The following is a 15979-nucleotide window of genomic DNA, read 5'->3' as shown; positions in this document are numbered from 1 at the left end:
ATTTGGGGGAAGACAAAAACAGAAACAGGTATAAATCAGGTGTGAATACGGTGGCGCCTATTCAAAGATGATGAAGCAGATGGGATGTGCAGATGAGGTAACAATTGGCCAAAGAACACATCAACTGACCTAAAGAAAAATGGAGGAACATTTTTTAAACTGATGAAAGTAAAGTTGATCATTTTAGATTCAGGGGCCATAACAACTGAAAGGTGCCACAAGTTGGTTGACTACGCCACACAGATGTAAAATTGTCATAAAAATATGGCCAACTAAATATTAGGATTGCTAAATCCTACTTTTTTTGGGAAACACAAAATAGTTTTGAGTTTGTACAATAAACAGCAGGCACTGCCATTTTTTTCACGCACCAATTGCGCAGCCTTCAGAGCGAGCCTATTATCAATTTGTGGTATTGTTTGCTTTCTGAGAATCTACTGCACCTAACTTGTCTGGCATGAAAAAAACAAAATATATACTAAAACTTGAGATATTCTGGTTAGTCACATTGCACTAAAATATTTTGAACAGCACTGTACAATAGTAAAACAAAATTGAAAGCCTTTTCCTTTCAATGTGAGAAATTGATGTAGAGGACGGCCGGCTAGCTGCACGCTAGCATCTGGGATACTCAACTGAGACAGATTTCTGTAATAACTCAATTCAACCGTCACAAAAGTATCGGTTTCACACAAGTTGTAGCTCCTGGTCATCCGTTTTTAATGGATAATGCATCTGGCATTTGTGAGATGCAGCCTCGGCAAGGGTGACTTGTTACGTAGCCGCATAAGTAGGCCAGATATATAAATTAACACATGCATTTGTAGCTAGTTTTAAATACATTGAATTGATTGTGCCTCAAACGCTCAAATCAAGATCTAGCAATAAAATAACATTAGTGCCCCAAACTACGTGAAAGTACATCAAATCAGCTTTGATCAAAGAATCAAAAGTCACTTTACCATGTCGGGTGACTTATGCAGTTTTCTTTCCAAATCAAAATCATGTTGGGGTCTTTTATTGCTTTTACCGTAAGGGCATTCTTGAGAACTTTGTATTACCTAATCGGTTTGTTAAGACTTCCATCTTGACTCGCTCTGGCCTTTCCACATAATAGTGGTCAAAACCCAGGTTCACAAATCTGTTACACATACAAAAGAAATTTTTACTCAATGGCCGAGAAATTTGTTACACGTACACACATGGAACCTGACACATTACATAGTGCTGTTATTCCTAATTTTGCATCCATAAACTGACAATAGTTTTCTCTTAATTGTTGCTCTTAATCTGATCCAATACCGCACATTTAAAGTTATATTCATGATATAACATATATATACTATATATACTGGATATATACACTGGAGATCAAAATTAGAAAACAATTTACAAACAATTGTAATAATTCCCCAAAATGCCATCTCCGCTGCTAAACAGTTTAAGGATATTTTGTTGTGTCTATGCCATGCAACAAAAAACAAAACAAAAAAACAAATGAAACTGTATTTTACCAAAAGTGCACTGATCAAAATTATAGAACACCTTCGGGTGTCTCCTTCCTAATGGTGCTAAGCTAGCACATAGTGCTAATTTTCTTGATTATGTGTCAATCCCGATTTAACTGGCATTCTAACTGCCAGTTTTACTGACTTGGCAAGATCGTGGGTTGTTCTAAAGTGACTGAATTCCTCCAGGAGCAGCTTGTCCAGATGAAAACAAAAGGTATTACTTTATCAGCCAAAGCAAAACAAGTTCATTGCTCCAAATCTGTGATTTCAAGAATATTGAATCTTTACAAAAGTACAAACATTCAAGTCGCTCAAGAAGGTTGGTCGTCCACGGGCGACAAATGCAAGAGAGGACAGGCCACTGCGGAGGATGTCAATCGTTTCCACACTGCAGCTGGAATTAATATATCCGACAGCGCTTGTTCTCAGCCAATCAGAAAGTGGGGACGACGACAGCCGGTGGCTGCCGCTTAAGGTCGTCCATATTTGTATCACATGTGATCCACAAGCTTGCACAGTGACTTACGAATTGATTTCGTTCTGGGAGTGGCTTTGAAACCTGAAACATTTGTAAGTAAGTCAAGTCAAGTCATGTTTATTTGTTATAGCCCTTAATCACAATGAGTCTGAAAGAGCTGCACGGACCACAGATTATTCCAAACCACAGACTATTATTACACCATCCCATGATGTAAAACCTACATGAGGGCAAGGAAAAACAGTTTTGTATCAAAAATGGTTTGACGATGCGTCTGGGCCACTTGTAACGTTGATCAGAGGTATGTGGAATGATTGGTCGGGATGAGATTTGGCTGTTTTTCTGAGCCAAAGACTAATTTGGAGAAATGTTGGAGATGGATAAAGGCATGCTCAACGTGAATATCATTGATGTAAACCCGAACACAGTTATTTGTATTTGATTCGTGTTTTATTTGTATCAAATTGAACTGCTGTTGGGTCGGTTATAACGCAGCCCTCTATCAACCTAACAGCATGACGTGTAACTCCTCCCTGCCACGTTAATTTGGTATACAGTATTACCATGAAATAGAAACCTGGACATGCCTTAAGAAATTTCAGAATGGCTGTCATAGGTTATGAACTTAGAAAATTGTCTGCAAAGACAGCCAAAAGCAAACTATGCTTCTTTTGTAGCATAAGATGAAAGAAAAGCAATTAAGTGTACATACGCTGCTTTAAATTTGCAGTAAGAGCTGACAAATCTTAATTAATTTCTATGTGAAGTACGGGGCTGATGGCTTCCTCATAGCTTGCCAACATTACAAGGTTATTTTTGGACACCTTGATGCCAAGAATATAGACTTTGATAACCTTTTCAACTGTATTTTTGGATAGGTTTGCATAATAGGGAAGAAATTATATGGCTATGCTATCAGGAATAGCAACTAAAAAGTCACTGGCTGTTGTTTTGGCCGCACTATTTTCTCTGCGTGCAATACATGAATACCATAACTATTGTCGCCGTGGCTTAGGGCTCTCAGCCAGATCCATTAAATACTTGCCAGTTCAGTGCTGCACAAGGTAAGGATTCGTCTCACCATACAGTGTCTTGCTGTTTGAGAGCATTTAGACTGAAGACCCACACTGCAGTGATCAAACCTCTCACTATCAAAAAAATGCGAGACTGAGCTTTGCTGATGAGCATGTTGTATGGACAGAGGAGAACTGGTCAAGAGTTCATTTTGTGATGGAACCAGATTTAATTTAATTGGGTCTGATGGGAAGCATTGTGTTCGGCGACACATTGGAAAAAGACTAAAGACAAACTGTGAAAAAAATGTCAGTGTTAGGTGGAGGAGGAAGTGTCACAGTTTGAGGCATGTTTTCTGCAGCAGGAGTTGGACCTCTTGTACATGGCTGAGTAAATGCAAATGCAATTCAGAACTTTCGTCAACGCACATGGTTCCTTATTTCCATTCATCGCCCAATAAGCCTACAGTCTTTATGCAGGACAATTCCCCATGTCCCACAGCAAAATGAGTCAAGAATTTCCTTGAAGGTGAAAACATTGAATCCATTGCATGATTCTCAAGAGTGTTGATCACAACCCAATAGAGAACCTCTGGAAATTCCTTGGGCACCAAGTCATGGTCAAGAAACCCAGTACAATCACCAAACATTGGAGGAGGCTGGAAGAAGAATGGACCAAAATCACACCAGCGCAGAGAGAGAGACTAGTGCTATCAATTAGCCGCAGACGTGCTGAAGTCTATCCATGCAGGGACTTGTACACTTTTTACTAATTGCTGACTGTTGAAACCGTCACAATTTTTTTTCATGCGAGTCATAACTTTGACCAGTGTGTTCTCTAATTTCGATCAATGCATTTTCTGAAAAATATATTATTTTTCGTGGAATTCCTTCAGTCATTTTGTGAACAAAGTGTTTGAGTTGCATAATATAGACGTAATAAGATGTAATTTATCTGTGGAACAGTGAAGGTTGTGTTATTTCAAAATTACTACGTTTTTGGGGAAATTGCGCCCTCATTTTGATCTTGCCGGCCGGATTCAATGCCGCATGTATGACACCCTCGGGCATACAATAATAATTATTTGAAAATATAAATTATTTATATGAATGATTCATTTAAAATATACTATAAGAATATTACATACTCATTTGGAGTTCTTTAACATGCCCCCAAGAGTACACCCCCCCATCACCCCAATTTGAAAAACACTGCACTAATTGTTGTTTCCTTACGTGACTGAGATGAAAGCATTAGCAGGCAGCTCTAACGGGAGCTCCAACTGTCACAAAGCAGAAAAGCTGTTAGAGGAATTACATACTTTGATATATACACTCCTTACAAAAAGTTGCTACAAGATATCTGCTAAACAATTAAAACTGACAGGGTCATAAAGACATAAAGGAACAGACACGGCGAAGGACCATAAAACATCCACCCACAGATGAAGTCACGTCATTCTGTGTAACCATTTTTTTTTACGGATTTCAGGCTATTGTGAACTTTTTGGATTATAGTCCGAGCTTTAGCAAGCATCTGCTTGAAAATGTAAAGTGGGGCAATTACCTCCTGCCCCAGCTCCTACACAGGGGGTTAGCAAACTTTTTCAGTCGCAGACCGTATTAGGATAAAAAAATGTCTGATAGACATATTAAATGACAATACAGAGTCTAGAATCTGATACCTCGGCAATACATGAGGAAAAAAGGCCATTCCAATTTTCATTTGAATATATATGCACAAGTTATATTTTGTTGTACATTTGTTTGTAACCATTCTATCTAAATGGTTTTAAAACAATCAAAAGTAAGATAATAACCATCCATCGCTTATCCTCAGTAGGGTCGCGGGGGTGCAGGAGCCTATCCCAGCTATCTCCGGGCAGTGGGTAGGGGACACACTGAACTGGTTGCCAGCCAGTCAGTGGGACATACAACTCACTGGGACAATTTAGACCAGCCAATCAACCTGAAACACATGTTTTTGGTATGTGGGATGAAGACGGAGTGCCCGGAGGAAACCCATCCAAGCACAGGGAGAACATGCGAACTTTGCATGGGGATTCGGTGGTAGATGGACTTGAACCATGAACATCTGCACCGTGCGGCTGGGCGCTAACCACCCAGCCGCCGTGCCAGTAAGATAATAACAGTAAATTAAACACTCGCTGTGTGTTGCTCAGCGCCAGCCATTTGACTTTGAGGAAAAACAGACTGCATGTCACAGACAAAGTATCGGTTTAGGAAAACAAAAAAACTGCTGAAATGGAGATAGTTAGCTCCGTAATGTTAGCATGTAGCTAGCAGCAAAATGACACTTATGGTAGAGGGACACATGAACTTTTGAGAAAATTTGGTGTTGCTATGAAACTTGGCAGAGCTTCAGTTTTGACTGTGTTCTCCACCTGATTCTTATGTGCTAAATTATTTTGAAGTTCTTCTTCAGAAAATGCGCTTTTGGTTAGAAAAGTGTTTCTGGAAATGTAGTGCATCCCTAATACGTATCCATAGTGTATTTGGCAAGCTTGTTGGTCCCTACTCACCACAGTTTCCCAATTGTGATTGTCATAAAACTGCACACACCGCAGAAAGAACTTCTCCTGTGGAGAGCACAGATGTGTTCCAATCAGAATTTTGATTGCAATTCACAGATGACAGATATTACCCCATGACCACCTGTGTGAGATAGTAAAGCCTCTGCGTGGACACGTCCCACTGGAGCCAGCAAAAATCCTCCGCTACACGTTCAGCAGTCTTGGACAAACGCTCAGGATTGGCCAGCACCTGTTTAAGACCCATCGAGCTTAACACAGAGCTTCTCCAATTCATCAAGTTTTATTGAACGTATTTTCAGGACTATAAGGCGCACCTAAGAACTACAATTTGGCCAGAAATTTGAAAATGCGCCTAATAACCGAGTGTGCCTTATATACCGCAGAATATGGCAGATAACACTGGACATACATATAGTTATTATTAGTATGCGTTACTATACAAGGTTTTAGGGTTATACTGGACTGTCTCAGAAAATTAGAATATTGTGATAAAGTTCTTTATTTTCTGTAATGCAATTAAAAAACAAAAATGTCATACATTCTGGATTCATTACAATTCAACTGAACTATTTCAAGCCTTTTATTATTTGAATATTGCTGATTTTGGCTTGCAGCTGAAAAAAACTCAAAAATCCTATCTCAAAATATTAGAATATCATGAAAAAGTATACAAGTAGGCTATTCAACTAATCACCTGAATCATCTAATTAACTCTAAACACCTTGCGAGGGTTTCCTGAGCCTTAAAAACACTCAGCTTGGTTCAGTAAACTAAATCACTGCTGATCTGACTGCTGTCCAGAGGACCATCATTGATACCCTCCATCAGGAGGGTAAGACACAAAAAGACATTTGTCAAAGAGCAGGCTGTTCACAGAGTGCAGTTTCAAAGCATATCCACAAAAAGTCTGTTGGAAGGGAAAAATGTGGCCGGAAACGCTGCACAACCAAGAGAGATGACCGCAGCCTTAACAAAATTGTGAAGAAGAGCCGCTTCCAGAATTTGGGGGAGCTTCAAAAACAGTGGGCTGAAGCTGGAGTCCAGGTATCAAAAGCCACAGTTCACAGACGTGTCCGGGAAATGGGCTACAATAGCCGTATTCCCATGGTCAAGCCACTTCTGAACTCAAGACAACGGAAGAAGCGTCTGACTTGGGCTATGGAGAAGAAGCACTGGACAGTTGCAGAGTGGCCCAAAGTCCTCTTTTCAGACGAAAGCAAGTTTTGCATTTCATTTGGAAGTCAAGGCGCCAGAGTCTGGAGAAAGGCTGGAGAGGAGCAAAATCCAAGTTGCTTGAAATCCAGTGTGAAGTTCCCACAGTCAGCAATGGTTTGGGGAGCCATGTCAGCTGCTGGTGTTGGTCCACTGTGTTTCATCAAGTCCAGAGTAAATGCAACTGTGTACCAAGAGATTTTAGAGCACTACATGCTTCCATCTGCTGAAAAGCTCTATGGAGATGAGGATTTCATTTTCCAGCATGATCTGGCACCTGCCCACAGTGCCAAAACCACCAGTAACTGGTGCACTGACCATGGCATCACTGTCCTTGATTGGCCTGCTAATTCCCCTGACCTGAACCCCATCGAGAATTTGTGGGGTATAGTTAAGAAGAAGATGAAAGACACCAGACCTACAAATGCAAATGAGCTGAAGGCCGCTATCGAAGCATCCTGGGCATCAATAACACATCAGCAATGCCACAGGCTGATTGCCTCCATGCCACGCCGGATTGATGCAGTAATCCGTGCAAAAGGATTCCCAACCAAGTACTGAGTGCATCAATGGACATTTTCAAATGTTTGAATTAGTTTTGCTGTTATAATTTTTTTTTTTTACTTGGTCTGAGGAAGTATTCTAATATTTTGAGATAGGATTTTTGAGTTTTTTTCAGCTGTAAGCCAAAATCAGCAATATTCAAATAATAAAAGGCTTGAAATAGTTCAGTTGATGTGTAATGAATCCAGAATGTATGACATTTTTGTTTTTTTAATTGCATTACAGAAAATAAAGAACTTTATCACAATATTCTAATTTTCTGAGACAGTCCAGTATGTATATGAGCAATGATTGATAAAATCGCTAAAAATCGATGACCTTACCATCGCTGACCTAAACTGAAAAACTCATTGTATGCAATGGGAATTGAATGAGAGTAGCGACCGTAAGGGTGGGGGGGGGGATTTTTTAAGGGTTATTGTTATATCTTCGTTATTCATTATCCATTATCAATTATCGGTCAGTTCATAATACGCTTCAAAGCCTAGGAGCCGGGACAATTACTCTCAGCCAAAAGGCCAAGCTAAGGTCCTAGCCTTAAAGCCTTGCTGCGATCATTGCGAATGCACCGTTCCCGGAGGTAGGGGCACATCCTCAATTAATTCAGATTTACAGTAGCGACCGTAAGGGTTTGATTTGAACAAATTTATTGACACTAATAACAGAAAACAATCATGACAAACTCAACAGCAATTAAGCACATTCACAATATTATATTCCAATATGACGTTTTAAGGGTGCAGAAACCTTACCATTTTACCACCAATGGTACAAGTAACTATCGACAAGGCATTAGCCTTTATCTCACTATCACTCTATTTTTACTCACGATGCTGCAACAGTGATTTGTATAGTGCATTCTGATAGGTTAAACAGTCACTTAATTCCTTCACCTTTGTTTTAATAACTTCTCGGTTTAATATGTATGCATGCGTGCGTGAAATAACTTGCATAGTATTTGCTGAAAGACTGTTTTCGCCATTCTTTAACATTCATTCATTGATGAAGTTTTGCATTGTGCATTCTGATACGTGTAAGGGACAATAGAGTTAGATTATAATTTGAATGTGCTTTTGTGTAATTTTATCCTGAAAAGTGGCTTAACAAAGCCAAAGATTACATCCAGGTGCTGTTTGTATTCTTGTGACAATTGTGTCTTCTTGGAGCCCGCTAACTATTAATCAAGATGGCCTTCGTTTTGGTGCTGGAAAGTCCAGGAAAGCGCTTACAATTGTATCTTCTTAGGGCTCACTAACTATTAATCAAGATGGCCTTCGCTTTTGTGCCTGTAAGTGCCCGGAAGCCTGCTCAAGAGTTATCATACCTACATTCTTTTCTTTTTTTTTCCTTACTGCTCATTTATTATGCTCACGCGCTATCTAGTGACCAGCATTATTCACTTCATTTAAACATGTGTTTTCTGTCTAAACCAATCAGATTATTTTCTTGTAATCATGTGACCTCGCTTAAGCCAATCAGATGTGTTGTTCTATGCCTGTGCTTTCCAATAAATGAGTCACTAGTCATAGGCGGAGCGTGATTCCTCCTTGAGCCGATTTTGGAAGCACGCGCCTCCGATGGAAGGGCTATCAAAAACCTAAATCTCGGACTCAGAGCGTGTACTTTTCTTCATTCTAACACAATCTCAAGTTTTAACCTTGACAATAGGTTAAACAGTCTCTTCACTTTTTCAAGCTTTTTTACGTACAAATACATAAACAGAGAGGTTATTGACGCAGAGGTGAATACGTGGAAAGATTTTTTAAACATATCAGAATGCACTGTAAAAATCACTGGTGTCCGTCTCACTTTGATGATAAATAGTGAGATGATGAGATAAGCTCGAATTCCTTTTGGGAAACCATATGTATCACTCTCACCTCCATTACTTGGTTTAAATTCCCATTGCATACAATTCTGGGAAAATTAAGTTAGCGGCACATATTCATGCAATGCATTTATTGTCTACCAGGCATGTCCAAAGTCCAAACCAGGGGCCAATCACATTTTTACTGGCCTGCAGCCTCTGTCATAAAATAAATGATGTGGCCCACCAGTTATGTTGACCGCAGTAAAAAAATACATTTGTAGAAAAAAACAAATCATTATTTCACCAGATGATTGCAGTAGCCCTTTGGGCCACCTTTCCCTTGGCCTTCTGTGAGAATTATAGCCCACCCCATTTCAGACATAGCGACTGTAAATAAAAAAAGGAAAGTTCCAGGACAAGTGGAAATTGAAGTATGTTTCCACCGAAAACCAAAACAACTGTGTCTGTATAATTTGTCAAGAGACTGTAATATAATATTCAATAACAGACGCACTGCCACACAAAACATTACGAAAAGATAACTGGGAACAAACACTGTGAAAAGGTGAAGCAACTGGAAGTGGTTTTAACAGCACAGCAATGCTTTTTCACCGGACCAAGTTAGTTAAATGAAAATGCTGCAAAGGCGAGCTACGAGGTCGGGAGACTGATTGTCAAGAAATGCAAACCTTTTAATGAGGGTGAGTTTATTATTGAAGAATGTCAGGCTGAATAGTCGACCCTCACACATTTTTGAATTACCAAATCTGGCCCGCTATCTGAAAAGTTTGAACACCTCTCTTGTGTACCCATACATACGGAAGCTATTAATGTAGCCTCAAATTAATGCGCCTCATATATGAAAAATACAGGACAAAATGTAATTTTTGCAAGGGCGCCTTCTAATCCGGGTCTACCTTATAGAAAATATGGTAATTATCTGTTCTAAGGTTAAGGTAAACAATTAAAAAATACATTTCTGTTCCATAGCAGCACAGGGAGGCTTAAGTATCAGGAATGTTGAAAGTATTTAACATTAAAAAAAAAAAGTTAAAATCCGTGCTTGGAATTTCAAGTGACCACAGGAACCCATTTAATAGTTTGAAAGCGTGCTTTGGTGGAAGGTATGTAGAGTCCATTTTACCACTTTGTAATCCTCATGTTTGGCGAGCAGGATGTGGTACTGATCCACGTCTGAAGAATATACACAAACAGGGCAATTTTCTAGGTTTAGCAAGTAAAAACAAATGAGCTGAAGGGGGGAAAAAAATTGACTCACATCCGTCTTCAGTCAACAGCAGCAGGTGGCTCTCGTGCACTGTTCGGCACTCGGTCTTGGGATGGAGGAACTGAAAAACCAAAAACAAAAATACAATATATTTAAATAGTCCTTTTTCTCTTCACTCATCGTAATTTCCTTTCACTCTCTCTACCTGCACTTTGACCCTGCAGTCGACAGCCTTTAGGACCTTGGTGTTGTTGATAGGATGGATCTCGATCAGGAGCGTCAAACACTTGGACACTAATGAGTAATCAGTGGTGGATGAAGAATTTACTTTTTTACTTAATATATAAGTGATAGAAATACTTGAGTCAATGTAAAAGTATTCATCAAAAAACAATATATAGCGACAAAAGTTATAAACTTAAATATACCTTGTCCAGGCGATATATCAAATTTATAACCTGGAGTACTTTAATTTGTTAAACAAATGCTTCAACCTGTAAATAAGGTTTGTTCTTTCGTTTCACTCTATATTATAGTATTCTACAAAAAAATCTGCTCCAAAATAATAGGCAAGCCTCTAAGAGCTCTCACAACCCAGTGTGAGCAACAGACCACCAAATCAGCCTGCAGAATCCTTTAGGACCCCGCACACATCCTGTTCACTGAGTTTGTTTGACTGCCGTCAAGAAGCAGACTTCGCTGCCCCGGCAGCAGGACTCAAAGGAGGAAGACTGGCTTCATCCCCAGGGCTGTTCAGCACCTGAATTCGCAGCCCCCTAGTGTTCAGTAGTGGTCTGCCAATGCATCATTCACGACAGTGCACTAACTCATTTATTTTGGTACTTATTATACATTTTATTCACTTTCAAACATTTTATTCAGTCTAATTTATTGTATGGACTTCAGCACTTTACGGTTGAACATTGGATTATTGTATGTATGTGGGTAGGTGTTGTGTGCTACTCTGTGTGCCTTGGGGACAAATAAAGTGTTTTTATTGATTGATTGATCAATTGATTGATTAGGTAAATAAATAAAGGATTCTACTTCAGATTTTGACGATCCTGGGTGTTTTTTTGGAATGCAACCCCCGTGAAAAATAACGAGTAATCATTGTACTCATTTTGTACTCTGTACTCAGGTTAATGGACAGAAAAGGATGAAAGCATGAAAACATGAATATTACTTACTTGGTTTGAGGTACTCATCCCCATGGGTGTTTTGCGTCAAGCTCACAGCTAAGAGAAGAAAAAAAATATAAGCTGTCCCATTAATTTGTTGTGACCTTGCTTTTCTTGGTGCTCACCTAACAACGTCTCTTCCTTGTTTAGGGAACAGCTGCTTATGCAAACATGCCGGTCGAAGGTGTACAGGAGCTGTTTGGAAACAGTTTAGAAGTTAAATGCAACTGAACTGAGTTTGGACAGTGATTATTTCACGTAGCAAAATGTTTTCAAATTCAATCGGTATATTGATAGTTTTCCTGTGATGTCACGCGCATCCCCAAATATAAACAGTCGGCCATATTGGATGGGTCCATCAGATGCGGTCTGATGTTGTCACAGGTCTAAACTAATTGTATTGGCTAATCAAACAAAAGTTCAAGAAGTAAGGCGTCATTTTTTGTGACTGTGTTTTTTTCAAGTACTGTTACCGAAAGAGTGAAGGGTAGAGGGTCAACCTCAACTGGTTAATGCGATTTACGGCCCGCTCCATAAAGCCTAGCCAAAAATAGTATGCTTTTTCCCGTCCAAAATGAGCCTCAACGAGAACGTGCCTTAAAGCCTGGATGAAAACAATGCACCCTTGAGACCCACGCACACCTGGCATTGACTGCCGATCACCATCTTGTTTCTGGCGTTAGGTGTACACAGCACTTTTTGGAGGAAAACGGCAAGGTGCCAACGGCATCGAGTATCAAACATGTTTGATCAGTTTCGTGCTCTGTCGCCAAAACTATAATAAAATGTGCGAGAGGAAGAGGAAAACAGTAACTTGACACCTGCGTTCCAAATACGAAACAGATTCGACCACAGTTTTCTTTAATTCTCGAGGAACGATGACAAGCAAATGCCGAGGCAACTACCAATGACAACAGCATTGGCCCTGTCAAAATTAGGGCTCACATTTAATAATACGCAGCCATCATTTGTGTTTGATTTCAGCGCAGAAGTAAATATGTGCAACCCCTGGATGGCTAGGGCTAAAAATCGAATAACAGTGCAGCGTTCATCAGGCGAAAAGACTTCCAGAAATGGCCTTAATTGAAGCCTAACCCCATACCACACTTTTTTTTAACGCAGAATTTCGGTCGATCCGTGAAATTTGTCAGAAACTAACGATAGCCAAACTATCGTCACACGCGTCCAATATGGCCGCCATTACTCGGGTTGCCCGAGGTAGATAACGTGACAGGAACTATCAATAGAAGTGACCTAAACACACACCTTATTTTGCTTGGTTTTCGAGTCATATTTCCCAACTCTGGTGGTCCCTGTTGACCCCTAGAGAGAGAGACAAGATAATTGCAACCCCAAATGAATTTAAGTTCTGCACAATATCTATAAAACAACCCCGCCGCCCCACACCCAAAAAAGCTCTTTTCAGGACCATCTTGGACTTCCAAAATTTGTTTGGCGGGCATGTCATTAAAAATGCATAATGTGCTGAGCGGTTTCAGAAGACAACTTTATTCATGGAGGGTTTTCAAAGTTTCCTGAATCCCTAAATAGCGCATATAAAGAGGAATCGTCAGGAGGGTATGTGTGCTTTATGCACTTTGATTTCGGAGTCCATTTGATGATGCGTGGCACACACACGATGGGATCCAAGGCTAACAGCTAAACCCCAATCCCAGAGACACACCTTATTTATTTGTTATAACTGTAATAATTAGGGATTTTCAATTCACCTTCTCTTAAGACCATTACCAAAACAAATATTGATCTCTTAAATACAGAAGCCACCAATTCCAGGTACAGATACCACAAATGTTTTTGATGACACATCGTTTTACAGAAATCATCACAAATGTATGACTATATATTCCCCTCCAAAAACGCCTTAAGTTGCATGCTATGTTAAATGTCTTTACAGTATTTCTAATTTTTAGTTCATGTTCCTTAAACGCCCACAAGAGGGCATCTGTAACTGCTCCCTGCCAGTGTTACAACAAAAGATACCTAGAAATAAGGTTGGGTTCTGGCCCAGATCATTGATATCAGTACTTACCATTCCTATTTTTATCGGTAAAACTTTTATTAAAAGAACAAAAAAGAATGACCTTTAATATGTTTTTCTTAAAAGCTGTATGGAATAAAGTGCTAAATTAACATTTTATTTACTACGTTCTAAATTAAATAAAAACAATCATTAAAGCAACGTTTGTGCAAGATCTTATTGTATTATTTTTTGCAGTGCAATCATAAATAAGTTAGTTATACTGTATTATACCCAAATATCTCTGATTGTATCGGTAAAGGTGAAAAGTTTACATCTAGGCTGAAAACACTCTTCTATTCAATAGCTTATGAATGATGTGGACCTCAGGGATCAGTAAACCGAACATTCTGTTATTACCTATATTTCATGTTGATGATTTCTGCGTATTGTATGAGCAGTCCTTTGAGAGTGAGGCTTTTAACTAAGACAAGAAAGTTTGATCACATTACCTCGATTTTAGCTAACCTGCATTGGCTCCCTGTTAACTTCAGATGTGGTTTTAAGGTTCTGTTGGTATTATACAAAATCATGCATTTACTTGCTCCCTCATATCTTTCAGATCAAATTTCCCCCTATGTTCCGGTCTGGAGCCTTTGCTCTGAAAATGCTGGTATGTGGTTTGTGCAGCGCTTTGAGACTCCTTGTGATTAAGGGCTATGCAAATGAACATGACTTGACTTGACTTGACTTATTGTGATTAAGAGCTATAAAAATAAAAAAGTAAGAATATATAATATATAATATTTAAATCCTAACTATTAAATAATTTTTTCAAAGTAATAAAGCAATGATATTATTAACCTTCCAGGTGTAAAGAATCTCCCCGTGTCTTTCAGTGTTGATGATTAAAATGTCCACTGCTCCAGAATAGTCTGTAGACAAAGCATCATAAGGTTAACAACAACACTGTCACAACATTTGCATTTGATTCAAGAATTCACCTTGTATTGCGATTCTGATACCCCAATCACGTAATACCCCAGGCAGGAGTTCAACCCTGAGAGCAACCACTTCACGTCACAATATACTGTATGACTTCGCTGCGTTTGAGGCGACAGCCTGTATCCTGTTTTTTACAACCGCATACCACCCGTGTTCTTGTACCAGCTGATCTTCCCTCTCGTGTCATAGTTACATAGTTACACCCCTAGTTAAAATTTTGTATTTATTCTACACAATTTCCCAGCTTTTTCAAACTTTAAAAGCGTGTGTTCCATGTTTGTCTTCATACAGAAACTATATTAAAACAAAAATAGATTTCCCTTATCATCTCATCTCATTAGCTGCACTGCTTATCCTCAGTAGGGTCGCGGGGGTGCTGGAGCCCATCCCAGCAATCATCGGGCAGTGGGCAGGGGACACCCTGAACTGGTTGCCAGCCAATCACAGGGCACACAGGGACAGACAACTCGCACGCTCATTCACACCTAGGGATAATTTGGACCGGCCAATCCACCTGAAATGCATGTCTTTGGAATGTGGAAGGAAACCGGAGTGCCCGGAAGAAACCCACGCCAGCACGGGGAGAACATACAAACTCCGCACAGTAAGTCCGGCAGCTGGATTTGAACCCACACAGGAGGTTCCCAAGACCTTAACCACTGCGTCGCCGTGCTGCCCTAGATTTCCCTTCTGATCTTTTTTAATTTTCAAACATTTTTGGAAAAGGGCCAGGGAGCCATTCGGCAGCACTAAATTTCCAATTTCTCTAAGCACAAATGAGCAGTATGTAATAGCTGTTACTACTTTTGCTTTTACATGCCCACACTTTCTTATGGAAATAGTTTGTGCTCATATATATCCAAATTATTTTTATCTTTTATCTTATACAGTCTATATGACTAACTGGAGTGCCACGTCCAATTTCGTTGTCACAATATGTTAAACTCATTTTTGTAACTGTCATGATTGCTAATTCAGGGCACCTTTGACTGCCCAATTGGCGCCAACAGCCCTGAGCGCTGATTGGTTCAAAGACTATTTTTAAGCCCCCGGCTTCCAAGAGGAAGCCATCAGACCGTTTGCGAACCTATGCTCCCAGCTAGGCAAGCTCATACCTTCCGACATTATCCTGCCCTGTTTTCTCCTACCTGATGATACCTGTTGCCTACCTGTTTCTGGACCCGTTTCTGCCCTGCTCCTCCATCCCAAACATCGACCTGTTTTGCCCCGTTTTCTGCCTGATACCTGTTGCCAACCTCTTTTCTGGACTCGATACCGCCCTTGCTCTCCCGTCCCGGCTAGCGACCAGTATCCCTGCTGCCTACGAGTATCTTCGCTCGACACGGAAGTGCCACTTTCGAGTTTCCAGCCACCTGCTACTTGTGTCCGTCGATCATCGGATCGTAGAAGCGAGCACTGCTCTCTCTCTTTATCAATAAGACTG

General features: G+C 40.0%; 1 protein-coding gene across 3 annotated transcripts in view; it reads right to left on the bottom strand.

The window, feature by feature from the left end:
• The window catches only part of gsap (gamma-secretase activating protein), a 62674-nt gene that overhangs the window by 45538 nt on the left and 1157 nt on the right, over nt 1-15979 (bottom strand). For all 3 annotated transcript variants that reach the window (XM_088346808.1, XM_088346809.1, XM_088346810.1), the window contains exons 2-12: nt 14395-14465; nt 12819-12875; nt 11678-11747; nt 11562-11609; nt 10577-10665; nt 10423-10492; nt 10288-10337; nt 5679-5786; nt 5546-5602; nt 4239-4285; nt 1062-1141 (exon numbers count right to left, since the gene is read on the bottom strand). In XM_088346808.1, coding sequence (XP_088202934.1) covers nt 1062-1141; nt 4239-4285; nt 5546-5602; nt 5679-5786; nt 10288-10337; nt 10423-10492; nt 10577-10665; nt 11562-11609; nt 11678-11747; nt 12819-12875; nt 14395-14465 — 747 coding nt within the window. The remainder of the gene's footprint in view (nt 1-1061; nt 1142-4238; nt 4286-5545; nt 5603-5678; nt 5787-10287; nt 10338-10422; nt 10493-10576; nt 10666-11561; nt 11610-11677; nt 11748-12818; nt 12876-14394; nt 14466-15979) is intronic.

This window comes from Urocampus carinirostris, chromosome 11, assembly GCF_059441175.1.
Source record: "Urocampus carinirostris isolate Australia breed hairy pipefish chromosome 11, RoL_Ucar_1.0, whole genome shotgun sequence".
NCBI lineage: Eukaryota > Metazoa > Chordata > Actinopteri > Syngnathiformes > Syngnathidae > Urocampus > Urocampus carinirostris.
Note: the sequence above shows the minus strand (reverse complement) of the source record. Positions and strands in the feature narration are given on the sequence as shown.